Raw genomic sequence first — 21266 nt, forward strand, 5'->3', positions numbered from 1 at the left:
TTTCCTGTCTGAAATTGTTAAGTGTCTGCAATGGGAATAATAGGAGAGAATTTCTAAGCAGGTTAGTTTAGCTCCTTTTTCAAATACAGACATAGTCCAACAGAGAAATTTCAGCTGAAGGTTTTTGCCTGCTTTTTTTTTTTGCTTTTTTTTTTTTCTGAGAAATCATTATTTCCATGTTGGTATTTTGCTATTGTGTGATCCTTATGCATACAGACGTAATCCTGGAGTGAGTGATAATACACTTGGGAAAATAAGACCCTCAAGGAAAAATTAAGACAATTGCTCATGGTCAGGGTGGAATAAAGTGATAGGAAAGATATAACTGTCTTCACGAACCTCAAGGCATGATGTAAAATTTACTTTATTCAATTGTCGCAGTGAACAAGGACAGAACAAATAATGGATTTACAATACAAAAGAGAAAATGTATATCAAATAACAATGACAACAACAAAGCCAGAGACTAGATAAGAATGGAACAAGCTACAAGGGAATACTGTGCAGTTATCAACACCAGAGACATTGTAGTTTAGACCAAATTTCCTCCTTATTGTCCTGATTCTGATAGCTTACAAAGGTGTGGCCTCAGTAAGTCTTAATGTGTTTTTGGGGCCTCTTTCCTCTCCTAGTCTCCCACATGTTCATTTAATTTATACTCAAGGGCATCATGAGGTGATTCTCTAAGCGTCTTTGTATCCTGAAGGCTTTGGGGTTATAATGAATCCTGTCTGTTAAGATACAGTGTAAATACCCTAGGATATAGAGCAGGAATTAATTTTAAAATGTTTGCATTCTTTGAAATATTTTTAAGCAAGAGATCTGTTTCCCAGACTAAAATATAATGTTTTAACATTTTGGGTTTGGTTGGTTGGTTGTTTTGTTGTTTGGTTTTTTTTTACCATGGTACAACTGAAATGCTATTTTAATGTTTCAGCCTATAAAGAGGAGCAATAAAATGAAATAGGGAAATGTTACAGCCCCATTAAACATTTGTAAAGCATAATTTTAGTGTCAGTAGTTTTACCTGTCTGAAAACTATGCTCTGGCAGCTGTAGCATCAAATAGTTGAGTTTGTATTAGTGAGTGAAGTGAAAAAACTCCACTAGAGTGGTGTACGAGCTGAATGTGCCACTTAGAAATGTGTTGTGTAAATAGCTTCTCTTGTTAAGCCTGTGGTCTAATTAACTTGATTTTCTGCCTACCTTTCAAGAGGTTAAGTTTGACATCTGAAGAGTTAGTGTTAACTAATGTCATTGTGAAGATTGATTACTGTTCACAAAGCCATTTGAAGACGCTTGGCACTTGCGCGGTGCATTATGGTGATGATCTCAGATAAATACACTAACAAGCACTGAGGTTCAATGTTTTCCCAGCAGCTTGCACCCTACCACATCACTGTTTTCCTTTTTTGTGAGTAGCAATTACTCACTTTGGTCTATGCTAAAAGAGTATGCTTCAGCAGTTTTATTTTTGTTCTGCCGGTCTGACTTTGGGACTCTAGCCCAGATAGTTAAAAACATAATTTACAGATTAAGACAATTTGTAGGGGAGAGAAAGCAATTTAGGGAGTTGTGGTTAGATAACTAAGATGCAGTTTTCACAGTGAGTTAATGACCTTTACCTCAGCAAGTCCAACTGTGTTCCAACAGCAGTTGAGTTTGCAAGGAGAGGGAAGATATGCATTTCCCCACAGATCACTAGGTTGTTGCTGCCTCGCATAGCGCTGCTGGTTGCCTGTGGCAGACCAAGGATGGAACAGCAGGTGGGCTGTAGACATGCTAGGGTTTTGCCAGCCTGGGCTATGTTGCACACGATTTTACCTGTGCGAACTTGTATATAGTGGCCGATTTCTTCTTTCTCACATTTTACTTTCACAACAGGGGGCAAAAAAAAAGTTATTTGGCAGTTTGGTGCCAAATATATATGTGCATATATATAGTTTGTTGAGGCCCCATCACTGGGGGTGTTCAAGGCCAGGCTGGATATGGCCTTGGGCAACCTGGTCTAGTGGGAGGTGTCCCTGCCTATGGCAGGGGGGTTGGAACTTGATGATCTTCAAGGTCCTTTCCGACCTAAACCATTCTATGATTCTATGGTTAAAGGTGGGACACAGTTTCTGGGGATGCAGAAGGGGATGGGGAGAAAGGTGTTATTGATAAGGTGGGTTGTCCTAAGAGCTGTAGTACTGGTGATATCACACATATTTTCGAAGAAGTCAGGGAGAGCTAGTAGGTGTGCATCTCCTGGTTACTGAGCAAGCAACGTAGTTTTTGTCACAGTTCAAAACCAGACCTGACATGAAAGATGAGCTGCCATCACTCTAGGATGTGTGATACACTGAATTCCATCACCTTAATAACAGGCAATCATTTTTTTAATTGATATTGATGTCGTCTTTCCCTGTGTCTCATTCTGTTACTTTGTTTGGCATTTTGAGTATATCCGGGATTGATTCAAAGGAAGTGATTGAATTTAGAGGGCTTTTGTTCTGTTGCCTTTTCTGTGATGGCAGAGGAGCTAGCGTAAGTTTAGCTGTGTTACTCGCTTTCTGGAGAACTGGTCATTTGTCCTCCCAGCTTTTGCGCTTCAGGAGCTAGCCTGACTGATGAGGCAGAGGTGCCAGGCAGCCAGCCTGCCTCATACCCCACCGTGGGTGTGTTGAAGGTATCCTAACAGCCTGTCACAAAGGTACGCCAGAGGAGGCATCTCATACACAGACATCTCTGATAGTAAGTACAGAGTGTTTGTGGCTGGTCTGTGCCAGGTCTGCATGGATAATTCAGTTGTAACCTTCTTTTCTAATAGGGGAATGACTTGGTACCAGGAAAAAGATTCTTTTCCTTCCTGGCTTGACTGCTGGTTTGTTGGCTTCTCCATCTGCTCATTTGTTTTTCTTCCTTGCAATTCTCCTGCCGTTGCTCACTTGTAAGATCAAATACCCCCACCCCAAATAGTTTTTTCCACTAGTTGTCTTACACAATGACCACATAATTTCTTTGCACTATAATTTTAAACATTTGATCTAATGAGGAGGTCCATGTGAGGGAAGAGGGAATGAGAGCTGTTTAGTTTGCAAAGATGGGACCTAAAAAATCTGTAGACTTTCCACGTTAGTGTTTGCAGTATTTTTCCTGCAGGTTTTCATAGTCTCCTTTAAGTTTTGCTTACAGATGGAGCCCTAGCCAGCCTATTTAAAGCAGAATTAATTTTCAGTGACAGCTTCTCTCTTGTGAATCGAAACAGCATGGTCTGTATTTCAAACGGTAACCAGAGTATATTCTTGATGAAGTATCTCACAGAAGGTCTTTGGAGAGGCACGAGCTATAACCTGTAATGCGGTCTATATAACTTCCTAATAAAGAAAATGGGTAATTAGAGGTACGAGTGTGCTTTTTAGCAAGAATCCCTTCAGGAGGAGAAGCAATAAGCTGGTGCTCTCTAAAACAGTCAGAGTTAGAAGTGAAAAGTCAGCAATCCTGACATGAAAGGCAGTTTCTTGGTGTACTGCTTGTGGGAGAGGGCATCAAGGAGATGCATAAGCAAAGGCAGAGCAAGTGCCCACTTCTTCTGCCTCTGGGAACTTCTGACTCCAGCTCTCAGTGTTCTGAGTCTGCGATGCTGCAACAGTTAATAGAAAATGTGCCAGAGTATAGCATTTAGCAATAAACCTTGCCAATGGGTGTTGTAGGGCTAAAAAGAGTGGTTACACACTGTAAGTGGTGGCCTTTATGCTGCTCTTTATAAATGCTGAGAATATCTACCTCCCCCATTGCTACTGTCATTCTTCCTGATTTGTCTGGAGATATGGTTAAGGCTAGTTTCTTTGAGGGCTTAGGAGAGAAAGGATGCAACAGGGAAGGGACTAGGGTATCAACGCGTAACAGATGTGATAAGGTGTTTCCCTTGATGTGTCTGAGCTTAGCTGGCCTCCTGTCAATGCCGCTATCTATGTCAGTCGGACTTCAAGTAGACAGACAGTCTGTGGGCTTAGAAATTGTCAGAAATGCTTTTTTATATGTATGTCGGGTTTTTTTCAAAGCTTTCATGTAGCCATCATTGTTTTGTGTGCTTTGCAAGGTGTCAGGAACCTGACAGAGCAGCAGTGTTATCTTTTTTTAAGAATGTTTTGCATAGTGTGTTTACTTGTTAAACAAGCTTCTGTAAATTCTGCTTTATATGTGTAATTCCTTCTTATTCTATATGTTTACTGGAAGTGACCATAAAGACTTCATAGTCCCTAAGCAAATTTATCATGTTAATTGATTAACATTCTGTTGATCTGAAAGGTCTTTTCCAACCTAAGTGAGTCTATGATCCTATACTGTTACTCAGGGATACTGTAAATATGCCAGAGCATAATTGCAGATCTGTGCTTGCAGATCTATGTCTTTTTTCCCCAAAAGGCATTCCTTTTTGATATGACAAATGCAAACCCTTGTTTCTTCATACCATTTCCACTCTCAACTTTTCTCCTAGAAGTACATGACTAATTCAAATGAAGTGCTCCCTCACCTCTGAAAATGATACTCCAATTTATCCATCAGGTTTTAAGACTGCATTTTCTTATTGTTATTGATCGCTGGTTTTTGGGTTTTTTTTCATACTGGGAGTGGTGGAGCAGTGAAGAGGGAAGCAGAGTACTTTCCTGTTTGCCCAACAGTGTGCTGTGACACATTGCAGAGGCAGTTCAGTTATTCATATCTGGCACCTGTTTTATCACAAATAAAAATAGGCTGCTTTTGAAAGAGATGGGGAACCCTTATCAGCACGATGCTGACTCTTTGTAATCTTTTTCATTTCCTTGTTGCATATAAGAGCCTCTTTAGTAACTCTCCTCTCTGCATTTCTGCTTTCTGTTTGCGTTTTCAAACCGCAATGTTCAGTCTTCAGGTCCGTTCTAAGTAGGAGAGGTGCATTGAAGTCTCTGTGTTTACTGAAAGTTGTAAAAGGAGTTACCTTTACAAAGTCAGCCTGCTTATGTGGACACTGCTGGTTTAATTGCTTTCTTTCAGTTCACCATCAGCCCTGCATGTGGCAGGGTGAGTCTGCCCCAGTGTTGTTCTTCAGACGCCCCCCTTAAGGACGTAGCACAGATGCCACCTCTGGATCTGCTGGTAGTGATGAGTGTGGGGCTTTATTGACTTCTGCTGCAACAGTCAGGGTTCTTCTTCCACCACTTTTATTTGGGACAAGGAGAGAGGCAGATTTTTAAATGATGGCTCCTTTATCTAATTGTCCTGGTTTGAGGTAAAACAGAACCAATTTTCTGTGCAGTAATTTTACTTTTCAGTTAAGTCTCTTCTAACTAACTGAACTCTCTGAAATTAGCAGACACTGTCCGCTTCCAGAGTCATAAGATCTGGTTGCTTCTAATTTATGCCAAGGCATGGTATGCAGAGAGGCTCTTGCTTCGACTTCTTGCTCTAACACCCAAGGACAGCTAACTTTGTTATTTGCCCCTTTTTGCCCCAATGGAGGGTCAGAAGCGGAAAAACATAGAGGGGTCCCATCTGTGGGGAGGAGCGGACAGGACAGGTAACTCAAAACTGACCAACAGGGTATTCCATCCCATGGATCAAAAACTGAGGGATCAAAGGGTCAGCACCTTTTCTTCAATGGACAGCATCTGAGAAGGGCTTTTGTCTGTTTGTCTGCCTTTGATCCCGATCCGTGTGTTCCTGCATCCAGTTCCCGTCTGTCACCGAGTCCAGTCTGGGACTTTCCCAGTGCCTGCTGGTGATGTGATCGTCGTCCTGGGAGCTTGATACCGTATTGTATATATTTCATTATTTTCTTTTTATTATTTTATTAATATTTCATTAAATTAGTTTATTTTCTTTTGAACTCACAAATCTCTTTCTGTCTCTTCCTCCTCTCCCTGACAGGAGATACTCTCTGAAGGGAGAGAGGTCAGAGAGCATCTGTTACTTGTTTTCAGTGGCCAGTCCAGCCCAATCCACAACACTAATGTTATCTTGGGGAGGGGGGTATGTGTTTTTGACATGGCAGCAGTCACCTTCAAAGTGAATCTGGGTAAGTTAGTGAAGAGCTTGGGGGCTGCATGTGCCATAAACATCCTAGTCCTACCTGTCTCATCAGGCTTGAGGCTTTCTTGGAATTGTTGTTGTTCATTGCATAGTGAAATTTATTCTCAGCCTCGAAAAAGGAAAGCTTACAGGCTGTAGGAAGTCTTCAATGTGTACTTTTCTTCCGTTTTCCCTCTGTAGCTCCCCTACTGAGAAGTCTCATCGGTTCAGAGAAATGATGTTGCCGTATGTCTTTATGAGGAGTTTGAGTTGGTAGTTTTGCTGCATGTTTAGCAATTTCATATTATTTCTATTCCAAGTAAATATGCGATCAGGTAAGGTAAGTTGTTGAAGGTCTCTTGTAGCCAGGTATCGCTGCGTAATTTTGGTGCTCTGGTTTACATGATCAGCTCACTGCTTTCCTGAGTAATTGTTTGCATGCTAATTTGGTGCTGAAATTTTTGGATTTGGATTCACTCCCTATGTCCTTGTCTGGGATGACATTTTCTGAGACACACACATGCGCCCAACGCCCCTGGGGAAACCAGCGGCACATCTTGCACAGTTCAGTGGTGCAGTGTGCTTCCTTATCCCCTTTTGTCTCAAGGCAGGCGAAACAAAACCCTCACATAATTCACCTAGATTTGGAATTTAACAAATGCAGCTTAGCATCTTGCATTATTTTGCTCCGTCTTGAAGCTTAGTTGCTTGTATCTTACTCTCTCAATCAAAGTAAAAAGGATGAGTGGCTTTTGTTCTAATACCGGTTGAGCCTTGTACACAGCACTGTTCCCTAGGAAAGAAAATTGGCAGCAAGATTACTACTTCATTACTGCACTGCCATTGCTAGTGACCTTCCTTGCCTTAAATTACACTGTTTCCCTATCATGTGCCAGAAAGGTAGCCAAAGGTTTTCTCTCAAATTATTGCCAGCAGACTACAGGGATCAGTGGTGTAGATAACTTGGCAATTGCTGTATTTCTGCGGTATTAGGTGTGCTTTTTTCTTACGTACTCTATGTGTTACTGAGAGAATTTTTGATTGCGTATATAAAAATGATCATGGCAGTAGTTATTTTTACTGTATCGCATCTTCAGGGAGAAGCAGAAATTACAGTGCTGCTTCTCCTAAGAGCTAGTGAGAATTAGCTACTCTTTGGTCTTCTGTTATTGGCAAATAATAATCCCAGAGGAGGCCGTGCCAAGTGAAGATGTTATTTCCAAGGTCCATATTGCACCCTTCATTTGTGGATCTTGCTGCACTTCAGAAAGTGCAATGGATCTTTCCACCCGCCTCCTCTCTGATCAAATATTATCATCTTCATTCTGTGAAATTGGGGAAAACAGCAGAGGGATTAAATGACTCACCCAGCATTAAGCAGCAGCTCAGTAATAGAAAATGCAGAGATTGGATCTCATGGATCCCAGGTACCTTTCAGGCAGGGAGATGTTTTCAAACAAAATGCATCACTGCTTCCATCATCTCAAAATTGTGCTGATGCAATTTCAGGATGCTTTTCTTGATGAGTTTCGTGGTGCACAGGATCCACTAATACCACCCCCAGCACAGAGGCTTACTCCTCACCACAGGTGTCTGTCTGTCCCTTTATGTGTGACAGCATTAACGCCAGGTGTCCATATTTATATGGCTGAGTGAATAATTTGATTGATTTAAGCTGGCTGCCTGCTCTTGAAATATTTGAGAATACACAGCAACGTTACCACTTTTATTTATTATCTACTTAATCAAATCTAGTTGTATTTTGTAGACCAATTGTACAGGGCTGACATCCATGAACGAGGTGCCTCATCTGTCATTAGCAAATTGTCTTTGATATGCATTCCCAGTGTGATGAGTCCAAGACTTAAATTTACAGAAAAACGATTGTTTAAATCACCTCAACTTGTCTCCCCATAGCATCGTGAATGGATTTTGAAAATAATGGGTTGGGTGGTTCCTAATCTCAAATGTTCCTTTTCATGATAGATACGGCTATTTATTATTTTGCTTTCACACCAGTACAACCTTTTTCATTTCTTGAATTCAAGAACTTCACAATGGAGGTCAGAATGACCACATGCCATTTTAAAGATGTGGGAGCTGAGTGTCTAGTGTCAGCATAGCAGTTTAGCAGAGTCAGGAAGAAAGCCGACGTTTTGTAAGCTCAAGGGCATTACCTTTCCTAGAGAGGTATATGACTGTGTCTCTGTCTGCTCTTGTAGCTTTGGGGGGAAGAGGGGTTGTCTTTGTGTTACTTCCAAGTATTGCACAAAAGAAATTCTAAGATAAAATTGTATTATTTTTTTTTCCCCTTTCCAAGTGGAAACCCGTTACAGATATCTATCCATAGCCTGCTTTTTAAGGCGGGGGAAAGATGTCATCAGCACCTCCAGCTATCAACCAGCTTCTGTTGAACTGGTGGCCTTTTGGCCATACTGGTTTGGACAGTGAGGTGACACAGCAGCCTGTTATGTGATCTGGTGCACTTGTCCTTTCCTGGAGCCTGTCTTGCATGCAGAAATCCCTATTGTCTGTATTCAGTTCACCGCAGCAACTTTGAAATTTAAATTTCCGCTGTACTTCAAGTCAAACATCATCGTGTAATCGGTGCCCTTCCAAGACAAGCTTATGCAAATATGCAAATACCTCACTGTTCTCGACACAGCTAGAAGAAACTCAGCCCTGATGATGTTGTTTCTCATGGGAAAAGGCATTTAGAGACGGGGTAAAAAATGAAGGTGTAATTATTTCGTTCTTTCTCAGTTTGTTTTCTTTTTCCTGTTGTTTTCTACTAATCCACAGAGAAACACCATAATACATCAAATCTGTTTACCGCTCGAACAGTCTGGGATGCTTGAATGTCTTTGTTGTAATTTAGGAAATAAGCTGACAGACAAAATTGTTTTGGGTAGACACTAAAAATATACACTGAAGGAACCATGTGAACTCCCAGGTAGAAATTAGCTCTTTTTTTGCCAGTGCGATTTATGATGAGAAATGAACTAAGCTTCTCCCTCAAAGTCACAGCTATAGATCAGCTAGAAGCTTGAAGGACTACTTGAATCCTGAGAGGTGGCACATTGATCTACAGCTCCAAGAACTGTGCCAAGAAAGGAAAATCAACAAGATCTTCACCTGATTTATGTAGGCCAGACATCTGCGACTTGCCTTTCGAAGGTGATCTCACAGAGGCATAATTAAAACTTGATGATGTTATTAAATAATCACGATGATTTGTGTCCCTGCGTTGCAGCTGTATGTGTGTTTTGTGCGGTTATAAATGCGGTTGGTCCCTGCTCGTGAAAATGAAGGTTAGAGAGTGCTGGGCTTAAGGGCAGGAATTATGTGCTCAGCTCTTATGTAGGAAGTCTCCAAATTATTCTAATGCTGGGCTTCTGTTTCAGTTTACAACTAGTCAAATTGCAGGTCAGTGAAAAGTTAAATCCAAGAAGTTTTTAATTAGTAAAACTCATCAGCCTCTAAGTTTGCCCACTCTGCAGAGGCAGGCAGTGCTCTGATATTGGAGATGTTGACTTGGGGCTGGAGAGAGTGGGGTTAAGATCGCAGGTTGTGACTTGGTCTTACTCTGGTCTAGAAACCACTAGTAACACAGTACTGCCTTTTACTTCATCCTCATCTTACTTGTCAAAAGGAGAAAGAATGTGTTGGGACAAGGGTTGTCTTTCATGTCTGCACTCTGAGCAGAACATAGACATGACCTGAGCTGCAGCCTGTAGGTATGCTATAATGTAAACATTGCTGATATGCTTCTTTGTGATTTTTCCATTGAATTATATTGTTTTGGATAAAATTTTCAAGACATACAGAAAGCTGCATTTGAAGTTGAGTATGGATTATTTTTTTCTCCACTGTCTGGATGCTGGTGGGAATTTTGAGGAAGCTGTTTATCATTTGGTTGTGAATTTTTCTTAGGATTTGTTTTGTGCTTTAAGACATTGATCCTGCTTGCTAACAGGCCTAACTTTCTCCATTTATATCAATAACAGTGATTTTTACTCTTTCATTTTCAGACTGAAAAGGCATAGAACACAGTATGTTGCCTACTTATAAAAAAAGGAGGGGGGAGGAGGTGGCCCCTCTGATTCTGCATGCAGAACAGTCAACGTAGTAGATATGGTTTGGGGCTGATTACCATACGGAGCATGAGTTAGGACCAATGATCAAGTTTCTGAGAATCCCTAGGCTTTCCATTAATTTTGATTTATTGATTTTTATGAGCAGGAGCAGTGATAAGCTCAGGCTCTGAGGAGGATCAGAAAGGCCAGTGCGTGTCGAGGGTTATTGCCTTGTTTCGTGCTGTGATTTATACAGCGAAGGTACTGGCTGGATTCTTCTGCTTGGTGTTATTTTATTTCTTGTCATCATTATAGTATTTCATGACTTAAAGACAAGTGCCCTCTGAGAATCTGTTCTGTTGTGTCTCTGACATTATTACAGACTGAAGGTCCGATTATTGGAAGTGCTGAGCCCTTGCAGCTCCAGTGGAATGAATGGAAGCTGAAGATGCTCTGAAAATCATGCCTGAGGCATTTTATTCTTTTAAAAGGATTGAGTCGTGCCTCATAAATATAGGTCTCTGCTTTGACTAATTCCCCCTTGACTACACATCCTTTGAAGTAAATGGAGTTTATTTGATTAGAATGAAACCTGTGCTCCAAAATTAACTCTCATCCTCGCTATGTAGCTGAGGAATTGATTAGATCTTAGTAAATCTGATGTTAAAATTAAGCTTCAAATTTACAATTAAGCTTCAGAGTTTTGCTTTATAATTGGAATACTGCATGTATTGAAAGATCAGAAGCCCTTTTTCTTTGAGGGTTCAGGTGATTCTAAGCACCACTCATGTTCCTATGGCAGAGCTACTGGTGTGGCAGAGGGAACTAAACACGCCACAAGGGCAGGTTTGCGGCTAGAAGAGGCACCAGGACCAAGTGTTTGCAGCTGATGCAGGGAATCCACCTTCTTGAGCCCTTAACGTTCTTCTGCAAAGAGTCTTAATTCTAATTTCTGCAGTTCCACTGAGAGAAAGCAGCTGTCAGACAGTGATCCAGCCTCAGGAAATGGGTGATTTATCCCAGTGCTCAATAATTCCACTGTTCCTGCAGAGGAGGCAGCTTGCCTAAGCAGTGGCAGTTTGATCCTGAACTAAGGGAAGATGCTGCTGTGTAGCCATGTGAGTGACTGCTGGAAAAGTCCAAAGAACCACTCATGCAAAGGTGAAAGCCAAAGCCAAGAGATTTGGGGACTGGGTATATGAAGAAAGGTTTAGTGAACTTGACTTTTTTTGTTAGTTTTTTAAGAACATAAATACACAACCTACTGTGGTGGCCCTGCCATGGCAGGGATTATAGATCCTTTTCAGTCCTTGGCTAAAGCCCCTTCTGTTCCCAGGTTGCTCAGATGTGCCCAGAGGTCAGCATTGCTTCAGCCCTTAGGTTTTGAAAATCCATTCTTCGCTCAAGATTCACAGCAGTCTTGCCAAAATGTACTTTTCCTTTTCGGCAACATCATTGTAGTATTCTTTTATTTTTTTCCTTCCTTAAAGCCAGTGTTTGATTAAAAAAAAAAAAAAAAAAGAAGTTTGGGTTTGTTTGGGGTTTTTTTTGTTTCTTTTTTCTCATCTCAGATAAGGGACAGATGACAGAAGATGCATTTCTTTTATTTCCAGTTATTTTCAAAGAACAAATTTAATCAGTTGCGTTCTCATCTATGTGTCTGTCTAGATTTCTCTGGTTACCTCTGTGGTATACCCATGTACAATATGGTAGATCATCTGCTGTGTCAGCAGAGCTTCACATTTCAGTGTGTACATTGATCTAATTCGGTTTTGTGACTGATGGGGTTTGGTGTTTGGTTCTCAGCAGGCAACGTGGTACATGCTGTTAGAAGTGGGGAAGGCTGTTGTTTTGATGAGGCGGCTTGTGCTGCTTCCCCGTGTCTCTCTGTCCTGGCCTGAGCAGCAAAACTTGGCACAAATAAAACACCCATTGAGAGAATATTCAGGCAAACAGGTAGTTGCTTCCTCTTGTTCTTGCTGCTCGTCTCCTGCAGACAGGCTCTATACTGTGTTTCATTGTCTTATAGACTGTAGACCAAGGCTTGCTTTTCGGGGTAATGTTTTGACATCCTTTGTTACTAGAACTGAGATTCCTCTCAATTACAATGTTTTCTCACTTTTATGGCTGATTGTATTTTATATTTATTTTTTTCATCTTCTGCCTGTACATGTTTTATTCCACCCTCCCTTGTTTTTCTGTTTTTAGCCAGTGAGACCTGCAACGATTTCCACCCCATGTTCTTCAACCATGACAGATCGTTTGAGGAGTTCTTCTGTATCTGCATTCAGCTCTTGAACAAGACGTGGAAGGAAATGAGGGCAACTTCAGAGGACTTTAACAAGGCAAGAAAAAGGGTGGGGTGGGAGTAACTGAGCAGGATGGTGAAACAAGGCCATGTATTTTTTCCTAGAGGCACAGGGTTTTACTAATCCCCCTTCTGGTGAGTGCTGTGGAGTTTCATCTGTTCCGATTCTTTGCACAACAGAGCGCCAGCATTTAGAAAATGGGGGTAGGGGATGGGAGGTGTAAGGGAGGTTCATAGACCATTTTCAATCATGTTGCACTGCAGACTGTGAAACTGAAAACCTGGCTTGAGGGGAGATTCTGCCTTTTTATGTTAGCAATATTATGCTGAAGTGCTGCAGCCTCCGAGGTTGTAAATAATGCAAAGAGAGTACTGCAGTGATAATTCTGTGCATCCCTTTCATTTCATATGAGCACTAAAGTGATAAAATATTCAAGAATGGACACAATCCTGACAAAGTGCTGTGCAGCTTAGCCCGATAAAGCAAAAAACTCAAACCAACCAAACAAAAAAACAACAAAACCCACCCCTCAGTATTGCACCCTTTTTGTTGTAAGACAGAATACTGAACGTTTCAGCCAATCTCCTGAGTATCAGCAAAGCTATTGTCGCAGATGGAGTGATGCACTTCACTCATAGAGAGAAGCAGCAATACATTTATTGATATAAACATGGATTTAACAGAGCTTGATAGTAAATGTGACAGTGTTTTAATAAGATTCGATGGCAAGGTACACTTGGTTATTTACTGCATAGAGGACAGGGTCAAACAGGACTGTCAGGGAGATCCTCCTGTTGAGTCACAAGGTTCAGAAAGGACCCCCTTGCTTTCTAAATTTGCAGAGAGGAATCTAGGTGTGGCTGGATCCAATCCTAGTCCCAGACTTGGTCGACGATCTATGTCTTAAAGGATTATATATGTACAATCAATCCTTTATATCACTTAGGTAAGATTTCAAAGTTTGGCATGCTATTAACCACTTACCGAGGACATGTTGTGGCAAGGAATCTCTGAATCTCCAGAAGTAACCTTGAGCGACGTCCCTGCTCCAGGGGAGATCCTGGCAGGCAGCCCGCTGCTCTGCAGGGGAGCTCGAAGGGCTCTTGGGCTGGTGACTGTTTATGGGGGTAAGATGATTGACTTATAGTCATATTTGCATATTGACCACAGTACCAGTATTGGGATTAGTTAGGTGAGCACATTGCTCAAGTTAGCCCTTGGCTATTGTGGTGTTATCTGTCTCCCCGAAACCACCTTTGAGCCAGGTGCAGCCATCACAACTACATGCACCCATTGTGGCCACTACGGGTGGTTGTCGCTTGGGCAGAATTATGGGAGATAAAGGTCAGGTTGGCGGTGGAGCACACTGTCACAGCTATGTAGAGCAGGGCTGTCTGTCTTAATGGTCCCTAGACATCCTATTTTAGCTGTTTAATTTACCATTAGGCTAAACAGTATCTTTGGCATTTTGTGAGAATGACAAATTTGTGCTCTTGTGGCCAGCTGGCATCCTTATCTTTGTTGGGTTCCTTTAACTGAATATTGAGCCTCTTCCTGAGACTAGATGTTGGTTATAGAGCTCTTGCTTGAGAATGAAAAGTGAGACTGCTGCGCTGTGTCAGCGTGTGCCATACAAGTGCTCAGAAGTCACCAGACTCAAATGGTATGCGAGAGCTGGTAAGAATGATCATGCCTAATTTCTAATTGGAACCATCTATAATTGAAGTGGTCTACATGTCCACTTTTCACTGCAGAGTGAAGGTGAATCCTTAGGACACAGTGTGGAATAAGCTGTGGAGTTCTTTTAGGTAAGATGTCAGCAGTACCAGAGCCCTGGCAAAAGAGAGAAGGGAAGTCCAAAATGCATGCTGTCGTAGCTAGATGACCTACGGGCTTGTCTTGCATGGAATTTCTGTCACACATCTCTTACTCGATGGTCCAGGAGCACAGGAGGAGAAATAGCAAGATAATTCACTGAACAGAATGGAAACCTAAATTCAAGAGCTTAAAAAAGCAACAACTTTTTTAAGACTACTTCATAATATGTGGTTGTTTTAAAAAAATGTATTAACAACTGCCTATTACTTACAGGCCTTAGGTCTCAGTAGAAGAAGTGTTTGTGTACATAATTTCCCGCAACTTGAGTTGGAATATTATTAGTAATCCTAGGGGACTCAGGAAAAGATGGTCCCGTGTCTGGCAACAGCCCAGATCACCCTAGAAAGAAAACAAATAAATTTATTTTTCAGCACTAGACATTGCTGTGGAGCTTCATGGAAGATCAGGTAGTTTCTTCTCTGACTTGACTAGTGTGCTATTTATGTTTTCTGTTACTAAAAATCCTGTGACTTCACCCAGCGGTTCTTTCAGGTTCAGGAAGGCGGGTGGCAGGTCCGACTGCATGTGTCATTGAAGACATAGGTGATCCTTAACTCTTTGGGGCACATCTGAAACATTTGCCATCATGCTACCAGGATTTGTGTCTGGTGGTGGCCCTATAGTACATGAGAGATGTGTCCAGGATCTCTGCCTGTGGAAATCACTCTTGATTTTGTAACTGTTTTTGTAAAGGGGAAGGAATACTAAACACTTGCAACTCTAATTTCTAGCAGTTCGGTAATTATGTTCTGCTTATCTAAATCCTTTCTTTTAGTCATAAGGAGATTTTTGTGCTCTTATCCACTTCAGATGACATGTGTTGGTGATGTGCATTACTCAGCTGATAGATGTCTAAAGGGATCTGTGAGTGAAGCAAACTGTTGTTGTGTGGGCTTGTGAAGCACTTCTGGATTTGTGGGGGATGATACGTTATATAGTGGTACCCAAGGTTTACCCATCTGGTTTGTGGGTGACAGCTGCCAGTGCTGATGGCTTTACCAAACTAAACAACACCATTTTCAATCCTCGCCTGGCAAGAGGCTTTGATGATCATGGCATGTTAGTATTCTTTCTGCGTCTTCCCTGTGTGCTAAGGGCACCTGTTTCTATGCAGTTACTTTTGAAAACTTGGCAGGCGAAGGCCATGTGGACCCAGGGAGCATTCAACCCCTACTTTCAGGAGTGAATGGGAAGAAAGCAGGCCTCACAAGATGCAGTAGCTTAGTTACTGTGGAAAAATTCTCTTTTATCCGGTCTTTGTGTTACTATTTTTCAGTTTCAATAACTTGATTGTCATGGTAATGTAGGAAACACCACTTGCTACGGTTTGCTACCCACCTGGCTGATGGGATCATTCATTTTCTTCCTTCTTCCCTTCCTCTCCAAAATCTCCAAAACAAAATTGGACACTCAGTATATTGGATGGTAGGTCTTGAGACCTGGAGATTTTGTTAAAAAGCTAATCCACTTGCTTTGCTCTTCAATCATAATTGAAGAAAAGGAGCTTTTTGTTTAATTTTAAACTTTTGATTAATGACAATAGCTTGTATATTGAGGGGCTGTAGGAGGTCTCTGTGCACATACAGAGATTTATTTCCTCTTCTCTTGCATTGGAAAATGATGGGTGCTTAAAGAAGTGAGGTGATTGAATACTTCCCCTCAGGTTTCTGTGCCGGCTCTCAAGAGTTTTTTTTAAGCATCAGATTAAGACTTCCCTTTGATGACAAAATGGCATGCTGCACCGTTGTGGTTTCTCAATCCACGTTATGGAGATTTCATATAGGTTTGTTCATTTTTAAAGCTTCAAAAAATAATTAAAACAGCACTTTGCTCATAGTTGGAAGAATTTTGTGGTGCTTTAGTGAAACATTTATGATCTCATGCTTTGTCTCTGTGATTCTCATTCATTAAAACAGACACCTTTTGTCAACTCTTGCATTAGAAAAACTCCTTGGATCTCTATGGTGATAGTATGATACTGTCAGACCTAAAACCTTTTTTACGTTCTTTTTTACTGGTAGATGTCTGAATAGAATAATTCAGTCAGGCAGCTAAGCTTATATTATGCCTTTATAACATTTTAAGACATGCATAATTCATATCTGGTGAGTTTTCTAGAGAAATTAAGATGCAGTTGGATAGACAGACATGCAAGTGGCAACAATTCCATTTGAAACCTTTTTGTTTTTCTTTGAGCCTACAGATGATCAAAGGACACTTTACAAGCTCTGTCCTCCACAGTCATTTGTGAGCAGACAGCATGGTTTATGACTTCGAAAAGATAATCTTGTCTTCAAGATTTACATAATTCTACATGTTTTATTGCAGCAGAAGAAAGCATTGCGTATTGATTTTTGGAGCCGGTGCTCACTGTAAGAGGGCTGGACCAAGTTATCTCACACTCCAGCATCTAGAAACCTTCATCACCAGCCTGCCCATTTAAATAGGTGCCCATCAGTCAGTTTTCCCTCACATAGGGACTACCTACACTCTGCTTAGTGTAGTCAGGCCCTGCTGCCACACAGCCTAAGATGTACTTAAATTGGTCGGGGGGTTTTGTTTATTTTTCAACATGATGGTAGGTGGAATTCAAGGTAACTGCCCCACTATAAAATTCTTTCCATAGGGCCAAAGGAAAGCATCTTCCTAATGGAAATTTTTTTTGTTGATCCCCACTAGCTGTACTGAAGTAAATGCACGTGTGTTGCCCTAATGAGGATTTACGTTGAGATCGCTATCTTCTTAGTGATCTTCTTTTAAAATACACATATTATTTCTCATGAGAGAAGGAGACCACAGACAGGACGTTATGTAGGGGACAGGATTATCCTCTTAAGTCTGGTCTCCAGAGATTTCAGTCTGCCACTTTTTGTAGGTTTGAAGTTCATATGCTAATAGGAAGAAGAGTGAGCAAATGGATTATTTTGGTTGCAGGACCAGCTGTAGCTTGTCTTATTAGACCTGCAGAACAATATGAACGATTTGCTAATTCTGTGCCTAGTGGAGTGCCATCTTAAAAAAATTAAGAATAAAAATTACTGCTTCCAGTTCCTGTGTGGAAGGAAAAAGGTGAAATTAATTGATTCACCTACCAAGGTTTTGAAGCTGCTTTATACAGATGGGCAAAATGACAGCTGCTTTTAGGTTTGTAAATGGCCAAAAATGACTAGTCATAACAAGACACAGATTATCATTTCAACATGGTTAAATTAAATAGGGGGTGCCAAAACTGAAAAACTTTGAAAGTCCTGTGGTGTATGGCGCCTGCATTCAAAATCTACCACATTCACTGAAACGACAGGTTTAAGGAATAGGAAAGTGGGATGAAGTTGACTAATAAAGCTACCAATGCACTTTTCTCATTACCGAGAACTCTAGTTAATTTATTTTGCCCGCTGGCTGTGTGTTTGAGATCATCATAGTGTAAAACATCAGCGTTTAAATGTTCTATGGAAATTTATTTTGTAAGAAGAAAAACATTCTCAGAAAAACCCCAAAACTCTGGTTTCAGCATTTTGGCACAGCTAGCGTTCATTTCACAGTGGCAGCCCCTGGGTGCCCTGGGCAACTGCACTCGTGATATTTGGCTATTTCAGTGACACACCAAGCCGCAGCCCTGGGTCCCCGCGCAGGAGTGGGGTCTGCTCAGCGAGATGTTAATATATGTCGCTGACAGGTATACACATAACAAACGGTCTTGTGTGGTAATCAGTAGAGTAGACATTGTTCACAGCGGCAGCAGATGCAAACAATAAATGCCCTACGTGAGTCCTGTAATTAAATACCAAAGCAAACACTGAGGCATTTGATAACCACAAAAGATGTTTATTGCTCATGCTCAGACCCTGTGAACATTTTTCCTTGCACTGTGACGAGATAACAGAAGAGGTAACCAAGCATAACATAAAAATGAAAAATACCATTTCCTTGCTCACTGACGGTTTGGAAATGCCGTGCCACAGGTTTCTGAGCTTCTCTCGTGTTGTCACGCTTTCAGCAGCTGTAGTATGAATAATTGTGTAAGGCTAGGCTCAAAATATGACTAAGTGTTCAATGGCAGGATTTTAAGGAGCGTACTTGTGTGAGTGGTGTTTTGTGTGGAAAAGCGTGTTGTGGGCCAACGCCACCATCAGATAACGCAAGTCACCCATAAGGAAGGAAAGGTGTATGGGGGGCGTTTGGGAAGGGTCAGGGCAGCAGTGTGAGGTGGCTGTGGCAGAGGAGCTGTCGCTGGCTTTGCCGGGTCCTCTGCAAATCAGGGAGAATCCAGCAGCAGACAGTGCGCAGATCCTGTCCAAAATGCCCCCATGGCTGCAATCTTTTTGTCCCGGTTTTAGGTGCTTTGGTGCTTTTAGGTGCTTTTTTTTAGGCTTTGCCATGGCAGTTCTATGCCTGACCTGGAATTGGCAGGGCTTTGCCACACACCCGCAGGAGAAGCAGGTCTCCTACCATGCTGAAGTGATCCCCTCTAGAGGCACTAGCAAAATTCTGCAGTTTTCTCCCCGTTTCAGAGTTGGCTGAGTCTCGATAACCCCGTTTTGCAGGAAGGAGGCAAAAGAAGCCAGAGGTCGAGCACCTTAACAGTGAAGCAGCAGCAGGACCAAAAGCAGAACCGGGATGTCTGGCCGTTTGCTCCAGCCTCCTCCATCCCCTTGTCACAGCTCTAGGCTGCAGCAGCAGCTCCAGCCCCAAAGGCGTTACTCTCCTCTCTGCCTGTGCCCCTCTTTCGCACCCCCTCACAGGGATGCTTGGAGGAGGATGGCAACTGATAGCTCCAGGATCATGAAAAGACCGTTACCTCAAACAGGAGAAAAATTAATTTAAATGAACATGAAAGTAAAATCCTTTGGTCAGTCCTGTACATCTGTCTGTCACTTGCTTTTCCTTGTGATGATAAGGAGGGAAAGGGATGATAAATAGCTCCTCAGAGATGCTCTCCAAAGCATTTATTTTTTTCTTATGGGTGTTTTTTCACCAGTCTGAAGCAGATGAATTTAACTTCTTTTGAGAGAAGCTTTGGAAGGCTGTTCTGTTTGGATTTTACCTGTGGGAAACACTGGGCTAGTGGAATGATTGCACCTCTCTGTTAGCTTTATTGTACCTTCCCTTGGCAATGCTTTGTTTATATCAATCAGGGATACTACAAATAAATTATTCTCACATCAAGTGAATTCAGTATTCCCTAGTCTTAGGCAGATTAGCACAAATTAAATTCCACGTTTTCACACCTGAGGCCATTAGCACTTTATTAACTTTTATTGGAAACAGATAATTGCTATAAATACACTGTATCGTTAATTGTGTAATGCATGAATTTATGAAAAAAAAAATGTATAGCAATTAACATTTTGCAGGTCCGCTGCATAGCTTATACAGAAAATGTGACTTTTTCATTGAAGAAAAAAATCGCCCTCCAAATACAATGGGAACCTCCTAGAAGAGCATAACTGAGTGCGGGAAGGTTGTCAGGTCTATTCCATTAGCAACCACTTCCTTAAGAAGCATCTGGTTTAAGCAGTGCAATTTAATGCGATGTACAGAGATCCTGTTTAAGACCTTTCCCTAGCATTTTGTCAGTGTTCCCTCTACTCTTTTTGCGGCCTGGGTATGGCAAGTTTATTCCTTCATCGGCTGCTCATTTGGGAATGGCTGTTTAGTCTTCTCCATCTCTGTGCATTTATCTACACCTGTCAGATCTCCAAATGTGTCCCACTGCGTTTGTCAAAGCCAGTTTATTACTCGTCTGCTGCTTCTGGCTGCAGGAATCTGAGAAGGGGTGTTTAGACTCTGAAGATGCGGTCTTCCGCTTACGGAGGCATCAGTCTGTAAAACTCAGGTCTGAATTTAAATATTCATACCCCAAAGGCGGGGACTGTCAAGCTCAAAAGACCTGAACAGGAGTAGTGCATTTTTAAATCTAGTTGGTGGCTTCCTTTTGAAAATTTTTCAGTCTTAACTAGCATTCTCAGGAATGCAAATACATTTAAAAAATTAATTTGTGAAAGATAAGTACTTAGAATGGATAATGAAGCAGTAAGGAGCAACATTTGCCCTTTCTCTGCTCTTTGTAGCTTATGAACTATTTTTCTAGTTCAAAGATTATTTTTTTTTCATTAAAAATAGTATCTTTACTATTTTCTGGCTTTGCCAGAAGGCTTTGAAGGTCTTTAGTAGCAGGGTCACATCTCGTTATTATCCTAGCTGAACTGTCCTTCTCCAGTGATCACACATGCAGTGATTTTGTGGAGGGCATAGGCTTAAAAGGAATAGCGTTTTAAAGCTGAACTTCTGCCCATTTATCTACCAGGATGGGTACACTAAAAAAGAGATGGATTCTTCAAGCAAAAAGCAACAATTCTTCAAGCAAAAGGCAAGGAAAGGAAGGGGTGTCTCAACAAAACATCTGTTAGTTAAAAAAAAAAAAAAAAAAGAAAAGAGTATTTTAGTATAATCCATTCCTTGGTCAGAAACTTGTTTGTCTTACGCTTTCCTGTGTGATGAAAGTCACTGTTGGTTTCAGCAGTGAAATCTCTTATTTGTGAAAAACTTAGCCGTCACTGGCAGAGTGGATTTTATCCCCCAGCTTTCTAATGAAGTCTGTGTGTTACTGTAGAATTCATAGGGTTCTGCTTAACACCCTGGAGATGGCAATTTTTAAAACTGTTGGTACTTCATATTTTCAAAGCGCTCTTCATTTTCATCTCTGTGGGTGCTGATCAAACCTATAAACATCTCAGACTTCAAAAAGATGATTGAGTGGAAAGCCTGATAACCAGAGGAGGAACATTCAGTGTAGGTTATCTGTGCTAACTGCTTTTTTTGTACTCTGTAGAAACCTTTTGCACTGGGAAAGAATTCCTCACTTACATGCAGAGTGTGGTAGTCACTAAGGGAAATGATGTAACCTAACTGGAACTGTCACCAAAACAGCATATTTCGTGATATTGCCCATGTCGTTCCTGTCTTAAAGTGCA

General features: G+C 41.4%; 1 protein-coding gene across 4 annotated transcripts in view; it reads left to right on the top strand.

Moving 5' to 3' along the window:
- The window catches only part of ELMO1 (engulfment and cell motility 1), a 261737-nt gene that overhangs the window by 142995 nt on the left and 97476 nt on the right, over window positions 1-21266 (top strand). For all 4 annotated transcript variants that reach the window (XM_009880069.1, XM_009880067.1, XM_009880068.1 and 1 more), the window contains one exon: window positions 12314-12450. In XM_009880069.1, coding sequence (XP_009878371.1) covers window positions 12314-12450 — 137 coding nt within the window. The remainder of the gene's footprint in view (window positions 1-12313; window positions 12451-21266) is intronic.

The sequence above is a fragment of the Charadrius vociferus genome, unplaced genomic scaffold (assembly GCF_000708025.1).
Source record: "Charadrius vociferus isolate BGI_N301 unplaced genomic scaffold, ASM70802v2 scaffold760, whole genome shotgun sequence".
In the NCBI taxonomy this organism is placed as follows: Eukaryota; Metazoa; Chordata; class Aves; order Charadriiformes; family Charadriidae; genus Charadrius; species Charadrius vociferus.